Below are 19,768 nucleotides of genomic sequence, written 5' to 3'. Positions count from 1 at the left end.
ATCAAAGAGAATTGATGAGCCTTGCACAGGCAGGTGCCCAAGCTCAATCACAACCTAAATAATCCTGAAATTAAGATCAGAGTCTGTCGCTGCAGTTGCTGCCATATGTAGCCAGTACCCAGTTCTGTCTCCTGTGCTGAGGCAGGGAGTTGGGTGCATGAAAGCACCAACGTGCAGAGCGATGGGAGCCCTGGCATCAAGAGGCAGCCTGGCAGCAGGCACCAGGAGCACTGCTCCTCTGTGGGGAAGGCAGATTTTGGAGTCCTGGGGACTCGGGATCAAAGAGCTGCGGAAATGACAAGTGTGGGATGTCACAGTGCACCCCCTGCTAGGTGATTCAGGGCACAGTGTGGACAACCACACATGCCACCTCTTAATTAGAGGAAAAATACTGTCCCCCAGTAGTGGCCTTGAACCAAAAGGGATGAGCTAACCGGGGCTGTCATCCTCCAAATAAAGAGATGGGCAACAGCACAAATGCCTGGGAACAGGGCCGTGGAGGGAATGAATAAGATGCCCTTCCAAAGCGACTCTTTCTTTGTTAGTCTTACTAAAAAATATATAAAAATAAGCTGCAACTATTATGCTCAACACAGCATTTTAAAAGTTCACATGGTTTTCAGGCATACCCCGCTAAGCACAAACTATGATTCATTTGGAATTTGCTAATTAATACTGGCGTGTCATTGTCCCCTGCTGTTGCCCAACTTCTTGCTTGAGAGAACTTTTTCTTTTTAAAGAAAAAAGAAAAGGCTTTATCTTGGAACAGTGAGGTGCCTCTTCAGATGTAAAGTCTGCCAAGACAGAACAGGAAGGGGTGAAATGTGGGGGATTTTCCATTTGCTTTCACTGAGTTCCTTTATCATCGGTAACTCTTCAGTAAGGTGATGACCAGAAATAACATTGCAAGAAATGCTGGCTCTTCTCTCATTGCCATCGCTAAGTACTAAAAGCTGGGGAAGAGTAAATCATCATTTAAACTCTGGATATTGCAGCAGGCAAAATGATTTTGCCTTTTTTCTCTCTGTAAACTAATGGATGTGGAATCTTTCAAAAAGTCAACCAACTCCTCTTAATAAAGCTCTGCATATAGATATTTAGTAGCTAAGCACTAAATCCATGGAATAGGGGGAAAGTGCAGAAGTAGTGGATTAATATATAAAAGGATGCTTTTTCCCCTTCAAAGCCTCCTTAAGTGCTGACTGATGGAATAAACCCTGAAAACTTTCTCTGTGCTAATTGTCATGTTCCTTGGCTAGCATCCCATTTGCTGTCCGTCATCCTCTGCAGTTTAAGAAGTTTCACATAAGAGCTTTCTTCTTCTGTTTACAGGCATACCATGTAGCGTATTCAAAACCAGGGATAGTTCAGAGGGTCAGGAAATCTTCCTCCTGCTTCTTATTAAAAAGAAAAAAAAGAAAAAAAGCCCTGAAGATTTAGAGTTTGACGAAACATCATTCCCCCGCATACATCCAGCTTCTCAAAGGAACAAGAGCCAACTTTGAGCTTTCCCAGAAATAAACATGAAGCGATATCCCACTCTAATCACCACAAAAATACTGGGTCAGCTTGTCAGCCAGTGGAAATCGGTGTAAAACCACTGAACTCAAAGAAGCCATGCTGATTTACACTAGCTTGGAGAGCAAGGCATGGCTTACAAAGCAGCTGCATGATTTTGGTATGTGACCGACTGTTTTCATTTCCTCTGATAAAAGAAGATACTGTATGAAATAATAATGTGTTCCTTTTTAGTATCATCTTTTGAGTATGTATGGGATTGATAGAGGAAGATGACCTGTAATTCCATCCCAACTAAATGCCAAAAGTCAGCAGTTCAGAATTCTTTCACTGGTGGGTTATTTTCAACCCTCCCGGTTCCCACAGGACCTATTCCCTGCGTCATTATCAACTTTTTAAAATTGAAAGTATTATGAAGGCAATTTCCTGCCACCAGTGACTTTCACATCACTTTCTCAGGGCCCTGCAGCCTGAGAACAACTGCTACGATTAAATCTATCAGCAACGGAGGATCGGATGGAGTGACCTGAATTACAAAAAACCAAAATGCTCAAAAAAATGTTCTGTAAGAAATGGTTTTCCTTTACTCACGGCTGATGGTTTTAAAGGATGTTGGGGACCACTGTGTTTCAAATCCACTCCTGCTGTCACCGGTCTCCAACAAGGCTTTAAGAAGACGTGTGTACTGGATGGGATGGATCTCTAAGACCTAGGGGGCATATTTCTGACTTACAATTGAACTATAAAATCCGACACGACAGTGGATATAGCGAACAGACCAAAGAGCACGAGAAAACACAGAGATGTTGTAAGACCTCAGATTTCGTTTGTGCTTCAAAAAAAGAAACTAGAGCAGAGTTTCCTAGCTCTGTTCCCGGAGGGCTGCTTGCAGGAGCGAGGCCCAGGCTGGGTGCTGTGCAGTGAAGTTGTCTGCGTTGCTTTCGGTTTGTTAAGTAAAAATCCTCTTCCAGGGTGTACACAGAGGCTACAAATGACCTGTGGCTGCACTATGGGAAGCCAGGGCCAGATTTTCTGTGTGTTCATAGTAAGATGTGCAGCAAGCCCTAGAAATAATTCAACTTAGGTTGCAGGTGCTTCATCAGGAACACAATTGCACTGATGATCTGGTCCCAGTTTGCCAGTGTTGAATATCTTGAAATGTGTCACTAATGCTGTCAGATCCACAGAGGAAATAACATGTCCTTCCAATCAGTTTTACTTACTGTAGTAGTGCGTGTTAGTTGCAACTTGAGAGTGTAAGTGGCAGCAGAAGTGTGAAGTATTAGGAAGCATTTCTTTACAGAGCGGGTAGTCAGGTGTTGGAATGGGCTGCCCAGGGAGGTGGTGGAGTCCCCATCCCTGGAGGTGTTCAAGAGGTGGGTTGACATAGCACTTAGGGATATGGTGTAGTTGGGATCTGTCAGTGCTAGGTTAACGGTTGGACTAGATGATCTTCAAGGTCCCTTCCAGCCTAGATGATTCATGTGATTTGGGGTGGGTAGTACCCCTTTAAATAAAGCCCTGCATGCAAACTTCTGCATTTCTCACCTTATTTGGCTGTTCCCAGAGATTGCTGCTGGTCCTTATTCTCAGTATTGCCAGAGATATCTCTATTACACAGCTTGGAAAACAAGTGGAAGGTCGGACAGCTTCTCTATGCTTGCAGTCTTTCTCTATTTTACTCCTCTGGCTGCGATTGATAGACCCAGCGGTGTGGAACAAACATTGCTCCCATAATTAACTGCTGCCTGTTAGATGTGCAGGTAACACGCAGCTCTGGGGTTGTAGCGGGGGTGGTGGTGGCAAACCAGAAGTGCACATAACAGAGAAATAGATGGGTGATGTACAGACAAGTGCCATTTCCTCGTGGGGGTCACCTCGTTGAAAGTATTGATATGCGTATTGGGGATCTCTGGTTAAGAAACGGAGTTAGTCCCTGCCAGTTGCATTTACAGTGTTTTGCTAATCTATTCTTTCAGACAGCACAAATAGCATATTTCATTGTGCTGCTTTATTGATCGAAGGAAAGATTCGATTTGACAGCATTTTCTGAAAAGCCTTCAAGTTGTCCAAGATGTGGTAGAATTATTAACTACCCTAAGCTGACATATGGTAATTTAGCGTTTAATGTTTGCCCTGACACGCTGAGGAGTCATCATGCCAAGTTACCAGCTGATACCCATAAGTTTATGAGTACATAAATAATCGCTGAAATAGTTTTCTGGAGCCATGTTTAGATTTAAACATCCAGCTTTTGATTCGTTGTGTGTTAATGTTAAACTTTCTTTGACAGGGTGGCGGGGGCTGGAACCCCGCTGCACTACCCACTACAGTTGGAATAAATTAATAGGATTTTGCAGCTTTTTGCAGCTGTATTTGTACAACTTCATCTTGAAATAATTTTAATTTCTGTGCCTAGACTTATAATTTTTTCAAGCGCGTTACACAGTTGGCTGTACATAATTATGTCTTACAGCCATAAGCACTGACAATCTGCTTACCTAAACTATTCTGCTCTAAACTTGTCATTTAACTGATGGTGAAGGAATTGCATGTAATTCACCAGATCGGAAATTAAATTACCAATTAATAATACTGCAAAAAAATTAAACAAGAAGTTCAGTATGTCTGTCAGAGTATCTGCAATTAAAAAGGCAGTCGAGCACTAGCATCCCAGATCAGGCTGGACTCTACCATCCTCGTTAGCTGAGTCCACCAAGCTGCGGATTTGCACAGAGAATCTGAGCAAGTGGTTTGCACCTCACACCTATTGTGGATGGGCTTGGAAAGGCAAGTATCATCAACAAATTAATGTGTCCCCCCTGTAAATTACTAGTAGTGGGAAGATTTCTCGTGGTGAGCCTCTGGAGATCCTAGGAGGCGGCTGGTCTTTGGAGCATTGATGAAGCTCTGGGCTACCTTGCAGTGCATTTACCGGGGGTGCACTGGTGCACACGAGCACAGCCCCTCTAACTGCCTGTGTGGCATTTGGGTGCCCCTGCAGTTCAGGAGCGTGGCTCTCAGCAGCTTGTTCAGGTGTCTGTGCTCTGCGCCTTCTGCAAACAGAACTGCCTGCGTGAACGTGGTCATTGTTATTGGGGGTTTTGGAGGGTAGGAGGCTTGTGGTTGTGTTTGTGCTTGTGACTTTTGAGGACTGTTACTGGCTTTGGGGTTCAGAACAGTTGAACAGTTTGAACAAGTTCAAAAACAGAATGTGCCATAAATGGAAGTGAGATATAAAAAGGCTCTAAAACATGTCAGAAATTACTGCTGCTTTTTTTTTTTTTTTTTAATATATGGCACCATGTCCTGTCTACCTCTTGTGTTAAAAGCGTGTGGACCAGAAGCACATCAATAAGTCATGTGAATAAGTCTAACATGAATTCAGGTCAAAGTAAGCAGGAGTCTCAGATCTAACCCACACAGAAGTACAGTTAATGAAAGAGAAAAACCTGCCAAAAATTCAACCCTGTGAATTCATTCCAAATGAGTGGAGTTCAGCTAGGTTTGAAATTTCCTAGAAGACAATCTCCCGTCCCGAGTGCATGAAGCAGATTTGCAGAAATGATGGGTGTGGGAACCTGAGGACACCCATGCCAGGGAGAAAGGTACCTTTGATAATTGGAACTCAAATGCAGGAGCTGCAGCTGCTGGGGGGACCCTTAGCAGAGCCACTGAGCTGCAGGAAGATGAGACAGGATGGCTGGGGCAGAGGAGAGCTGGCTCGGAGAGGGTGCAGGAGGCTTAACACTTGTAGGTGGTGGGGAATGCAGCTGCGTGGCCGTGGCAGCGTGTGCCTGCAGCTGGGTGTTGCCGTTTGGGCGTGGGTAGCTGGTGCATAGCGTGTGTGGCTGTACACGTGCACAGCAGCTGTGTATGTGTGGGCATGGAGCTGGGTTGTGCGGTGCCTGACTTCTGCCTGTTGGCTGTTACCTTGCTGGATTTCCCTGACTGCAGAGTTCTCGTGGTGTCTTGCTCAGCAGTTGCTTGAAGAAAAAACACAGCTCTGGGATGTCCTGCTTAGCTGCTGTTACCTGTTGCAGAAGGAAGCATGTGTATCTATTCATGGGCAGAATTTGGCCATCAGGGAAAAGTTATAGAGGATCCAGTATTTTGCCTGCATAACATATGAAGATGAGTCCTAGGACCAAAGTCATCTCACGCTGGCTTTGTTCAGTAGGCAATAAATCAGAATCATAGAATATCTCAAGTTGGAAGGGATGCCTGTTCGCGTTGCTCCTGCAGTGCGTAGGACTTCATTTTCTGCCTTCTCACAGTTGGTGTTTTCCCTTTACTGATCATTGCAATAACTTCCGTATATACTATGTCATGTAAGCTACCCTCAGAGCAAATGAATGGGCTTGCTTTTCCTATAATTAAACTTATTAGAGAGACTTTGAGAACTGCAGAGCTTTAAATCCTGCTCTGCGAGCATCCCAAAGTAGTGTCTCAAACGTGAGCCTCAGCAGATTTTGTCCGCCAAAATATACACACTAGAGGGTTTTATTGTTGTTTCCTATTGTTAGCTATTTGCAGACAGGTCCAAAAGCTTAATTTTATGCTGAGACTAGCATTTGCAATCATGCCACAGCACCACTTTTCCATGATCAGTAATATCTCCAGGTGTCATGCAAAATGTGAATTCAATGCATGGCTATATATGATGGGGAAAGCTCATTACAAAAGCAAAGGTCATACTAAGGCTAGTTATATCCTTCGAGTCTGTGAAGAACTCTCTTCGTGAGGACACAAGTGTGTTTGTTCCCTTGTGTCTGAGCTCACTGTCCTACCGAGGGGAATGCTGCTTGGGTTAAATTGCTGCATGACGTTGTGCAAAGATCATTCTTCACTTGTTCTTCAGCTGTGCAGCTTAATTTTTAAACGCGATGAACCAGATTTTCAGCCGAAATAAATTAACATGCCTCTGTTTGAAGCCAGTGAGTCTACACTGATTTATATTATCCGAGGGCTTCAGTCATTACTGGGTAGAGCGATCGGGTTACTCCTGTGTAGGTCAGTATTTGCTACTCTTGTTTACCTTCTGCACTGAGCACTCGTGTTTCCTACCTAGTTTTACCCAGAAAGGTGCTGGATTCTCTTTGCCAGGCTGGCTTTGGGGCAGACATGACATAAGACTTCAGGACAGACATACTTCAAAAAGAAATAAGGACAAAGTCCCACTACCACGATTTATTTTTCTTGACTTAATCTTCATTTAGGCATAGCCATAGCAGACAGCAGTAGGGTCAGCTGCAAGAAGGTGCTGCAGGATAGTGCCCTACGTAAGGATAGCAGTGTGTAGCCCTTCATAAATAGATTATGAAGGATGATCTTCTCTTGCCTGTCACGACTCCTCCAGCACAGGAGTAAGAACAGTGTGTTTTGAACTCTCAGAGGTATTTTCTTTGACCTTTTGTCATGGAGCATCCTCTACAGCAGAGGAGGGCTTGTGCATCTGGTCCAAATCCCAGTTAGCTAATATCAGCCGCTTGCATCTTGCACAGTATGAACCAGCCTCAGTTCTTCAGGGCCAAAATTCACCCGACAGCAGCATATACAACTCCACTGGGATGCCTTCAGTCACTACACTGAAGAATCTGCTCTCTTTTAAGAGAGATAAGAGAAAGAGTAGTAAAGACGAGTTTTGTTGCTTCTGCTATCAATGTTCGGGCAGTGATAAGACATTGGTCACGTGGTGGTATTCTGCTGATCCATAATAATCTTTTCTTCCCATCAGAGCCACTCTCCTCCCTCTCACTCACCTTGCTACAGTCTGAAGCAGTTTCACAGTGGAGTACTTAAAAACTGAACTGGCTGTAAAAGGCCTGAAGAAAGGCACGTGTGGCTTTAGAAATTACTTTGTCGTATCAATTACCATTAGATGTGGAAGATCCATTAGCATTGGCCAGTTCCTGATAAAGGCACATTAGCTTCTTGACCTTCATAATAGCAAGTAATGAGAATTGCTTAATTATTTAATCATGAAGACCATGCAACAAATTGCAGTTTACTGAATTTTCACTGGTAAAGACAGAGACCTGTCAGGGCTGCCATCATCTGAGCTGCTGCCAGTCCCAAGTCACCACTCAGAAACTTTGGCCCAACCTGAGAGTTACACAGAGAGCAGACTGGACCCACAAATCCTACAGACCTCAGTTTTCTTGTGTCCAGACAACTCATGCTAAAACATACATTCTTTGCTGTTTCAGCAGGTAATAAAGCAAAGTTAAAATGCAGCAGATCCTGAGCCTGCTTGCACTGCTGCGCACCAGGTATTATATTCTTATAGCATCTCATCTGATCACATACGAAATTCAGTTTCCTAGGCAAAGGGATTGTTATTTTGCTTTTATCCCAAGCAGAATAATGGTAGTTTTGAATTGGACCGTGAGTCTGACAAGTTCATTTTCATCCCATACTTTATGCATGGGGTCACACGCAGTTATCGGCCAGAATCACAGGCAGTTCTTCTCTCCCACTGCATTACAGTCTCCTTATTGAGCCTGATTTATATTCTCCTGCTCTCCATCTGCTCGATGTTACATTTTCATCCAGGCAGAGGAGAAAAACCCTGGTAAACAATTCAAAAAAACCTGGAAGGGAGAGAGGGAGTGAAGGCTATCAAAGCTACCGATGGGCATAGGGAAAGCTCCGGAGAATGTATCCACGTGGAGGTAATTGGCCTGAAGGGAACCGCTGCGTTGGAGACCAGCCCTTGGACAGAGGGAGCTGCCTGCAAGCCAAAGGACCTGTGAAACGCTGGAACCTTCCAGCAACTGAACATTTGGTGAAGCGCCTTAGCCAAGCGCTCACAGGGTCAGGGCAGAGGAAGCAAACTCCTCCTGGTTAGAATGGGGGGGGCTGGGTGAGGAATGGGTTCCTCTGCAGGCGGCAGAGCGCAAGCCGGGCATGCGTGAGAGTTTCTTCTCTTGGGGGTTCAAACATTTTATAGTTTCTTTTCTTTCTCTAGTGTAGGCTGCATCATCAGTTATATCAATAACTTAAAAGACAGCTTTAATCTCTCTGACATACTAGTTTTACCCTGTTTTATCATCAAAATAAATACAATATAAATCACCTCTTACAGATTTCAACTGTAACAGAGGAAGATTTAACCTGCCATGAGAGACATCCAGCCACTTGGGACAAAGGAAACATTTTTACAGTTTGGCTTTGGATTTGTATTTTAAAGAAGAGGAAGAAACTTAAGCTCATGCATAATAGTAACGATAGTAGCTAAATGCTGTTTGTAACTGCAGGAAGAATGGCATTCATCACAGTGAATCTCAACATCTAAAAATGAGGCGTTTAGTCTAAGTGTACTCCTTGGTTCTCTCTCTACAACATGTGGAAAGAGAAAAGCACTTCTTCCAGGAAATTTGAGGTGTACTTAGGCGTTCAGGACACAAGGATGGATTTCAGTTTGGAAAGGCTTGCTTGTCTTCTGTTTATCTGGCTGTCTTAGACCAAATACAGAGATTTTAGAAAGTTACATATGCGATGAAACCAGGCCCAGATGAGGGAAGAAAGAAATCCACGATTACAAACGTGCATTTCCATCCTTTCTTTCTCTGCCCACGGAGATCTTTTCCTCCTTAGCCTTGTTTGCAAATACCACTGCCATGGGAAACATCGCTCAGTTGATAGTCGTTTTGTCCAGTAGTGGATAAAGTCTTGCAGGCTGCTTTTAAGCCCAGTGTTGTAGTTAGTGGAAATATTCTTTTTATTCAAACATGGTAGCTGTCCTTGCCATGTCTAAGCATCCTTTTTGCAAGGCTCAGAATAGTTGGTTTTCTCTGAAGACAGCTGAAGTGTTTTAGAGGATCTTCTGTTTCCTTTTTTCCTTTCATTCTGAGAACTAGCTTGGGATCATTCAGAAATGTGATAAAATGGGACAGAAGTTAATAAATATCACCTTAACCTGGTTGGGTCTCCAAATCTGTCTTAGTTTTTCTCTGTCCGTTTGACTTCTACATCTGTTTATTGAAACCATATGTGATTCTTTAAGCAGCATGCAGTAATTTGTTTGGAAATACAGGGCTAGAGATGTGTCTCTTTACAGGCTTCTGAAACAACTGTGAAATAAGAGTTAAGAACTTTTATACAAATGAGTCTTAAACATATTGCAGATTCAGTTAAAAATAAATAAGTCCTTAGCAAGAATTTCAATAAGCAGTAAGAGTAGCTGAATTAAAATATTTCCACTAAAATTAATGAGCCAATCCTGGAATGCTTAGACTGACTCTTAAGTGTGCTCTTTTAAAGACTTTGAATATGTTTGCCTGTCTGAATTTCTATGGAGCATTTTGAATGCATGACAGATTATAGTCTTCAATTATTTTAATTTGGTTTTCTTAATGGGCAAAATAGCTAAGAGCTTAATAATAAAAGACACTTACTGCTTATCATTTACATTATTTTATGTCTTCATTAATAATTATAATGGGTTTTATAAAACAAAAAAATCAAGTCTAAGTCTCCCCAGGTCATGTTAGTGCAAGTGTTGCATAGTATTCTGTGGGAGATTTGGGAAACTAAGTATTTTTTGAAGGGCGTTCTTAACTCCATACATTACAGAGCAAGTTGAAGAACTTCAAAGGAAATTTATTTTCTCATTTGTTCTGTGGATAGAAAATGCGACAGAGTATAAATGGCCTGCTTTGCCTTCTCTAGATACATTCCTAGGCACTTACATATACCATCACATGGTGATGGGCAGAACCCAGACCATGTACGGCTTCGTTAGGTGCAGGAATACTGATGTTAGAGCCCGTCTTCTCTTCTGTAGGCTTAGTTGTCCTTGTTTGTTCCTTACACGCCTGATTTCCTAGGCTTCCAGGCATTTCCTTTACTGATATTTAAACAATCTCCACTGGGCCGCTTTTTTCTGGCAATGTCATGCTCCAAAAACTGTGTTATTTATGGACTCACTGGTGTCCTCCAATGTGCTGACCACACAGCTTTCCTTAGTCTGCTTTGCCTCTGCTCCTGGCGCAGGAGAGCGACAGGGATCTGTGGTGGTTCTTGTCATCTGCTAGGATGAGAGGGCTTGTAAATTCAAAACCCCGCAGCGAGAAGAGGAAATGCTAAGAGCACAAGAAGGATATGGATCAACAGGAGCGAAACAGTGGTAAAATCTCGTACCTCAGAGGAGCTCATCAATTGAAATTTTGCTTACCAGTAAAACTTGTGGGAATGGTTTAGCTACCCAGTAAATCCTGATGGAGATGCACGAACCCTAAGATTTTATCTGTAAAAGCGGGATGCAGTCCTGTGTCACAAGCACAGGCTGCTTTTCAAGCCCATCTAAATGTGGCATTGCTACAAAGGAGAAAACCAACTCTGAAGGGCTGAGCCCTGTATTACCTCAAGAGCTGCAATGCTCGTTTTCACACATTTTAGTTATTATATCAGAACCTGCAGTGGAAAATACCCATCTGTGAAATTGCACCGATTTCTCCTGTTCCTGGGATTACTCTATAGAAACAAGAGCTGAGTCAGACTCTTGGCATTCTGATTCTGAGTTGCAAATGTTGACTGCAGCCCTTGTGCTCCATTTTGGATAGTGCATCAATGCTTCGAGCTCAGACCCCTCCGCAGCCTCCGCTTCGCTGTTGGGCTGCAAGGCCGCTGTGTCCTTGCTTGCCACAGCCAAGCAGGGGTTTGGTAATGCGAGTTCAGTGCCCAGCTCTGCCACAGGTTCCCTCTGTGGCTTTGGTGACCAGTGCCACAGTTCCCAGATGGTCTATTTGTATCTGTCAGTGTAGGTGAGGATGCTCAGCATCCCAGGGTTACCGCGTGGAAAATTTCACCTGTGTTCATGAGATAGGATCAGGGGATCACATCTTCCACCATAAATTGCCTTTTGATCTGGGGCATTTTCCCTCACCAGTGTAGCAATCCACTCTAAGCTCCATCCCAGAGGGGTGTTTTAAAGAATAAAAGCTGCTTTACAAGCAAATTCCTCTGTGATGGTCATCAGCTATCATCATTCATCCTGCTCACATCATCATATGCAGTGTTGTACCATGCCTGGCACTGAAGAAGCTCAAAGCTCCAAGGGTTCTCCGAGTAAAAAATGTATAAATGCAGCTAAGGAAAACTATCCTTCTGCCATCTGTTCTGTAACCCGGAACCCTGCATACCTCTTGACTGCATTATAAAAGGAAAGATAAATGAAAAAAAATGCATGTGTATGTTCTCCAGTCAGAAGATTATCATACAGATATGTTACCATCTTCTCACTTCCCAGGTGTAAAAGGAAAAAGCAACTCTTTCCTGAGCCAGTAAATTCCCCCAACCAGTAATTTTTTCTCCTGATGTAGTGAGCTCCCTGGGAATAGAGGTTTTTTAATTCTTATTATTATTATGGTAAACTGCTCCAGGAACGGTTTCAACAAAAGAAGTAAACCTTACATTGTATTCAGATAATGTTCTTAACTTCTCAACAAGATTTACTAAATTGCACCCTGGGAATTATGCAAATGAAACCTTTGGTCAAAATGTTACAGGATTACTGAAAAAAAAAATATTTTTTTTTAAATCTCATTAACAGTGCTAAAATTACATGTTCCAATATAAAAAGCATGTGCCTTTGTGCGATGAATATCTCCCTGGTAGTAATACGTACTATGCTTCATTGTCAGTGGTCTTTGCAACTTTCTGTGACAAGTGCTACTTCTTATGTGATTTTTTCTGAATGTTTCACATCCTTGTATTCTTACTGGAAATGGAATTAAGTACAGGTGACAAGCAAACCATTAGAGTATGATGGCAATTAACAACAAATAATGAATCATTGCTGAATATTTGCAACATATTTCCCCCTATCTTTGTTTTGCTCAATGCGGTATAACTAGCTCATGGATTTTTCTTAGTATAATTGGGTAAGTCGTGTGGGTCTTATGATGTATTTCATCTCCTAGATCTGCAATGATTTACATACAGACAGCTTAGACCCTATTAATGCTAATAAAAGTGCTGCAAGGACATCCTATAGCATACACTTTATTAAACTGTACATAGCTTTCTTAGAGAGCTTCTGTTTATCTGCATTTCCTGAAAATAAAATATAGTGCCTTCAGCACTGAATATTTAAATCCATCCTCCTTTTCCCTGTTTCTGTCTCTCTCTATGCATTTGTAATGCTTCTATCACAATGGGATCTGGGTACTATATGCAACAGGAAATAGCAGGAAAATGTCCACAAAGAACTAACAGGCTCTTCCCTTCCGTGATTCAGGTTAAAATTGCTTCCATTTTAGTTCCTTGGAGAGAGACTGGTTTTGCTGTTTGGTGCTTGTGCTCAGGTTACAGCCATAGTTGAGCCACGTTGGGGCTGGGGCTGGGGAGAGCCAGCTCCTGTGTTTCAGTGAGCAAAAAGATGGGAAGAGTGCAGACACCTTGAGTTTGTTTAGTTGGTTTTTTTCTTCCACATTTGTAAAGGAAAAACTTTGTTAAGGATGAAGGGCTGGTTTTACCCTGACACATTACAGGTCCTTTGGAGCTGTGGAGAAACACATTGATAGAGACAGACACACAACTGTGCATCCCACATTACCCTTTTTACTTTCTAAGATGGGGATGGGAGCCCCACACTGACTCAAAGCTAGAGGTCCAGTGGTGGCTTCCTACATCTTCACTTACCTTAAGCCTAGCTACAAATGTGTACGTAGCAGGTTAGAGCTGTAACTCCCTCACTTGAGCTATACATTTTCACAGACATTCATAGAAATTCAATTTTCAGCCCTTTCCACCTGGCAGGGTGAAAGCTGACTTTCTGAAAATGGGGACTGTGGACTTCAGTTATTGAACTGGTGAGTCAGTTGCTGTCGTTAAAACCACAGTCATGCAAGCAAAGCTTGATTTTAATAGACTCTTTTTCACCCACAGATTTGCTAATGAAAATTGGATTCATGCCTGTCTACCTGGGTCCCTATTATGAATACCCACTGGGCCCACAAAAACCTGTAGAAACTATTGTGTGCAGCATGAGGGCACTTTCACAATGTCCCCAGTACCTCTTTTAAGTGATTATACCAGTGTAAGTCCAATCAGTTTCCCTTGGTACTAATAGCCTAAACAAGCAGTGAATCCCGTAAAGAAAAGACAGATGAAACTGTCTCTATTCCCTGACCTTCAGCTCCAGAAGTGTAGGTGCAGCACGAATCAATCCTGGCAGTGTCTAGTAATAACTGACATTATTAGCCGTTAACGGGAGGAGACTATTTGGTGGAGGCAGCACAAAGAAAACAGTGTACAAACTTGGTAATGATCTGGACAAAGGCATCAGAGGAGATTCTCAGCACCAGGGGATCTGATATTATTCTGCACCAACACGTTCAGCCTCTTGTCAACCTCCCGTGTCAGGAGAGGAAGAAATAGCGGTAGGTCACATGCGGGAGGAGTGTGAGAGCAGCCCACAGCCCCATCCCAGTTCCTTTGCCTGACAAGCAAAGCCTCCTCTTCCCTTGGGAAATGACCTTCGCTCCCCAAACTGGGGCTGTTTTGGGGGGTGCAGCAGTCTCCCTGCATCCCACTGAGCCCACTTGGGCTCCTCCGAGCCTGCAGCTGCCGTAGCAGAGATGCTAACATGCACTCAGCTACGAGATTTCTATTATCTTCCCACTACTTTGTTGTATTCATAGACCTGTTAGCGAGAAATTTATGCACGTCGCTTTTACACTGCCAAGACAGTTTGTGATGGTGCGGGGGGTGGTAATTTATTTGTACCTTGCACTTTCTTTCAGGAATAGTCATGCTGTTGCAAGAACTTCTTTCAGCATTTGATCAGAAAATTAAATTTGGGTTTAAAGAGATAGTCAGGGTTGCTAGGACAACATATTAACCTCCCTTCTTTATTTTCTCGGCTCTGTATCCAAGGTTCATGTAATTTGTCACGCTGTATTCAGTTTGTGGTGGTGTTCTCAAGGTATGGGAGGCAAGGGGTTTCAAAAGCAATGTGCCAATGCTTTTCCTCAACAAATAGTGAAATGAAATGGTAACATCCCACTGGGCATTCCCAGCCTTGCCTTGTTGAGCCAGCAGGGTTGGAAAAAGGGGGAGAAAACAGCCCTGTTCTTCAAATTTCTTGGGAGTATTTGTGTGCACAGTCACAGGGACTGAGAACAAGATGTGGGAGCCTGCAGACAGCATTTTCAGAAGTGATTAATGGCTGGGAGACTCTGGGTATAGCTGAACAATTTGGACACTTTAAGGAGCCTAGGGTTTCAATAACATGTAAACAGCATTTTTTGTGCATATGGATTCTTCCACATCTAAGGCAAAAAGTCAGAATTTCAATGATTCCTAGAGAATCATCATGAATAAAAGAGGAGAGAAATAGCTGAAAATATGTGGAATACACTTTTCCTGGCTTTTCCCCAAACCTTTGGCGTACAGCTCCCTTGTCAAAATTGACAGCGGTATTACATTTATGCAGCTTTCAGGCTCAGATCTTTAAAGTGGTTTAAACATCCATATGGCTTTTGTCCAAAACTTACCAATTGCTGTCTCTGTTATTTCATCCAGATTCGTTCTGATAAGGACAAAGAGATCCATATCAGATACAGCATCACTGGAGTGGGAGCCGACCAGCCGCCGATGGAAGTCTTCAGCATTGACCCTGTGTCTGGCAGGATGTACGTGACTCGTCCGATGGACAGAGAAGAAAGAGCTTCCTACCATGTAAGCATAAAACATCTTGAGTTTTATCTAGGTTCAGAAGCTCAAAGCAAAACTGTACCAGAATTGCTGGGCTCAAGAAAGGACCCACAGCTTTGAGAAGACCGGAGTTTTTGTTCGAAATCACAGCCCAGTTCACAGTTTGGACTGGCTCCCTGTGTCAGCAGAGACCAGAGGAGCTGACTGAACACGGGTGCTCGGGCTTAACTAACACTGTGAGTCTCGGTCTAACTCTGCTGGAGCAGCTGTCTGTGTATGGAGAGGCTGGATTTGTTTCTGCTTTCCTTTAGTGTAACCTGCTCTTGCTAAATCAGCCAAACCAGTGCAAAGTGGCGTTAAACCGATGTCCTCTTCAGGCACAAAGTCAGAGTCGTTTGTTTAAACTGGTGCAACTTCACGCTGCTTATTAAATCGATGCGCATTTATGTGTGGACTGAACCCCCCAAAACCATGAGAAGCCAATTGCTACATTAGCATGTCTTGGGAAATTACTAATTTAAGAATCATTACTGCAGCTAAACATGCAATAATTGGTATAGTCATTTTTCATTTTAAATCACTAGGAGATGTTCAGGCAATATGATGGGGGCGTGTCAGATAGGGTTTTAAATATGCAGATAGGCTAGTATTAAATATGAGGAAATTAATTAAGATTAATTACACTCAAAAGTCGTGCCTCATGCTATCCTAGTTCATAAAATGCTCTACCTGCAGAATACTTAGGGTGTAATTGGCTGTTACGTTTTGATATAAATCCTAGCCCCTATATTGCACAGTGTAATTGCACAGCAGATACAGTCCACAAATTGCTAAAAAAACGTGTTGCACCCTGCACGATAGCCCTGCAAAATTTCAAACACTTTCTGCGTCTACACTTTAGTTCTCTCCTGGAGTGGTTGTGAAAAGTTGTTTCATGGATTGCTTTGTGTCAGCATTAGCCACATCTATCGGCATCGTAATAGCCGTTCCCAGGGATGCTGTAATGTCAGTGAAATGGTACGGGTCACTTCCACTGACACCATATTCCTAACTGCGCCGTCAGAGATGCACATTCTGTCAGCTTTATCAGGCATCCAGTTAACCATGTTGACACAGCTTCTGGACTGGGGTGGAAGGATAAAGAAAACAGATTACCTCTTTAGTTGGGTGGAAAAAGAGATTTCCCTTGGGTAAAGGAAGATCTGAAGGAAAATTATTTTATCCTCTGTGAACAGGAACAATTATTTTGTTTGCTGTGCCTAGGAAAATATGAAAGGAGGTTGTTTTGACAAAGGAATATTTGAGATACAGCGTGTGTCATCTCAGTATTGTTGATATTGTTTCAGCAGTGCCAGGTTATTATAACAGTGTAGTCAATAATACAATACACAAGTTAACACTTTTGATGGAGCCACTGTAATGTCTGCTGTCAGACACTCTTAGTCAAAAACACAAGACAAAAAAGATTTTGTCCTCCGTAATAACAAATCATTTGCTCCCTAATAACAAACTTAACCTACCGGTTACAGTGACTTCAGTAAACTGAATTCTCACCTTGGCAAAGGTGACTGGATAAGTCTGTCTTGTACACACTGCAGGACTTCCAGCCTTTTCTGTTCCTTGCAGAAACCTTGAACTAGTGACATCCATATGTAAATAAGCATATTCACACTCTGAAAGTTACAGGAAGATATAGTTTATAGAGAGTGAATAACTGATAAATATGTTAAGAGACCTTATAGACAGGAGTAGTGAGTGATAGGAATCTTTGTTAGCAGAACAGTAGAAGGTGATGGAGAACATTTTAAGTCATGGCTATAAACAGCCTTTAGATCCTTCAGCCTCAGTAGCAATAGACTGATGATTTATTGAACCATCAATTGTTCATTTAATAATCCTTTACAAAGCATTTAATAAATACACCATGCAGAAAGCAATGACCCAAACACTAGTGCAGAAACTTACAGTAGGAGTGGACAATCCTAGAAACTGGAAAAAATTAGGGCAGCTTCCAGAAAGAGGACACAGTCCAAAATCTTGGCCGTTGCAAGTTTTGGAGAAGTCGGTGAATTTATGCCACTTCATATAGCTGAGTTTCTAATTGAAAGGAAAGGCAGACTTGGAGCCAGGCTTATACCGAGTACTGGAAGAGCAGTGACTGAGGTGTAGGTTTGGATCTGAACTGTAGAGCTTGGCCACCTTTAAATTGGTTTGACATCTGCTGTAGAGTTTTCTATAGCTTAATTCTTCAGCTGGGGTAAAGGATGTCGGTGGAGCTGCAAGGCACCATCCCTGGTCCCTTTTACCCAGTAGGACATGGGCTTCTCCGACACGGGCTTGCTGCGCTGACTGAAGATGGGTGCATTTATACAGCTTCAGGTTTTCTGCAGTCTAAACAGAACGAAGTCTTTTCAGCATCTCTGTCACTGTCGAGTGTTGTCCTTGCTGTTTTCATTCCCAGGTAATCTAAAAACTAATTATAAAAAAATAATAATAATTTGCAAGTGTTTTTGAGGCTACATATGAAGAGTTCTGTTTCATTAACTCCCACATTTTCAACACATATTTTCTTATGCATAATTATCTGTATTGCTTCAGGACTACCATTTTTAAAATACTAGTGTTTTAACTCTCCCCACATTTAGCAAGCCATTTGTCTGATGAAACCTATCTTTTTCCCTAAGGTGAAACAGATTTTTTCTAATTAGATCAGGAGTTCTGTAGCAGAACTTCCCCTGTTTTCAAGATCATTCTTGAACTTTTAGGGAGGATCATTCCGAGCTTGATGTATGCAGAGATGTACGTGCCTCTGGGACTCACGCTGTCTGCCCAGGCGCGGCGTGTGCTAGCATTCCTGCGTTAACCTCCCAGCACAACGGGCACTGGTAGTGATCGCAGGTTCAGCTCTATTTTGGCCTCATCTGTTTTCTCGTCTGCGCTACAAACCAGAGTACAAACTCTCCAGGGACCTTGCAGATATCCCAGATGCAGAGTCAGCTGCAAATATGAGCAGAGAAAAATGAGAAGGGCTTTGCCACCACTTAACCAACACCATGCTGCGGTGCAGCACTGCACGTGTTGCACTGAGCGATGCTGTGGGGGCCAGTCCAGCACCTTTAGAGCTCGTGTCTGGGGACCCAGCCTCGGGGCACACTCCCAGCACAAGCATGAGCTCCTTCCCCCCATCTTGCTGCCATCTCACTGCGGCAGGCGTGTGTCGTTGCATCTCCCCTTGTAGTCAGCCCTTAATGTTTATTGCATGCCAAATAAGTTTCAGCAGGTAGTAATATTTAATATGCATGAGTTCTCTTGGCCTTATTTAACTGCACTCCCAAAGTCCCGTTTGTACTGCTGACAGAATTAGTGACTCTGAACGTCTTTTCTGATCCAGACACTGGTTTCATATCAAGCTGCAGTTGGGCCTGGCAAGTACAAGGGATAGTAAATTGGCAGGTTAGTTTTCCAAGATATTTTTCAAGCTCTGTTTTCAAAAGACATCAACATAAATGTGTCAGTAAGTAGTCATTGCTTATGATACTCAAGGAATGTGAATTATGGGGAAACTTTGAAGCAAGTCCTAATCCAGTCCCAGACACATGTGTACTCCTTCAGCATCAGACTGATGAAATACTGTCTCAGAAATGGCTGGAGCAGAACTGGTGGGTTATAGTTTGAGTAGGAGTTGTTTGAAGTACAAGCAAACAAAAAAGTTTACTGGAAATTAGGGGATGCAAGAGCTAATTCCAGTATTTTGAACCAAGTTCTAGTGAGTAATGCCAGCCATTTGTGTCACAGTACTCTAATTTGAACTTTTAATCACAATTAAGAGCACACAAATTAGGCATGGCATTGTATGCTTATTGCTTAAAGGCTCTGTCACTGATTGATAATGTATATTTGTATTAGTAGTATTAGTGCATAAGTAATATTCATATTTAACACAATTCACTGTGTTGACTTTGACTAACTACCTTCAGATATCACCAGCCTCCAGTGTAATCAATAATCATGATACTGAATCATTTGTATGCCAACAGCTACATTTACAGTGGAAACTGTCAGTAGAAAAACCTCAGAGACCTGTGGTAGCTGCTGCTGAATATGATAGCAATAATTGTCATACTTTTAAACAATATTTGTTAAAGAATATTGAGCCATTCCTTGGCTGGTGTACAGCAGGGCGATACACCAGCTAGAGATTAGCTAGCTACCTGTATTAATTTCTCAGAATCCTCTGCAAGGTATTTAATTTGATTTTATTTATTCCTTCTCTACTCCTGTCATGTTCCTCCCTTTTGGGGACAATGTAAATATTTCAGACCAACTTTATAAATGTTTCTTAACTTTTGTCTCCAGCTAGCCACCAGCTTCCATTTGAACACTCATGCATGACCTGTGTCTGGCATGTGTCCTGTGCGTGGCCCAGGTTGTGCTCACCAGCCTTTTCACTGGTGTTTTTTCCAACTCTAAATGACCTGTGTGTCTGACAGAGCACAGTCATCACCTTTTGTGCCTTTCCCAGTGCTGCAAAGCACTTATGTGCATCTGCTTTTCATCTCATCCATCACTCTACCACCAAAACACCCAC

At 42.7% G+C, this 19,768-nt stretch overlaps 1 protein-coding gene across 1 annotated transcript in view; it reads left to right on the top strand.

Annotated features, from left to right (window-relative positions):
* The window catches only part of CDH4 (cadherin 4), a 466,340-nt gene that overhangs the window by 344,882 nt on the left and 101,690 nt on the right, over positions 1-19,768 (top strand). Inside the window, exon 5 of the mRNA XM_074888264.1 lies at positions 15,049-15,204. Coding sequence (XP_074744365.1) covers positions 15,049-15,204 — 156 coding nt within the window. The remainder of the gene's footprint in view (positions 1-15,048; positions 15,205-19,768) is intronic.

This window comes from Strix uralensis, chromosome 18, assembly GCF_047716275.1.
Source record: "Strix uralensis isolate ZFMK-TIS-50842 chromosome 18, bStrUra1, whole genome shotgun sequence".
Taxonomy (NCBI): domain Eukaryota; kingdom Metazoa; phylum Chordata; class Aves; order Strigiformes; family Strigidae; genus Strix; species Strix uralensis.
The sequence above is the reverse complement of the archived record's forward strand: the minus strand, read 5'-3'. Positions and strand labels throughout refer to the sequence as shown.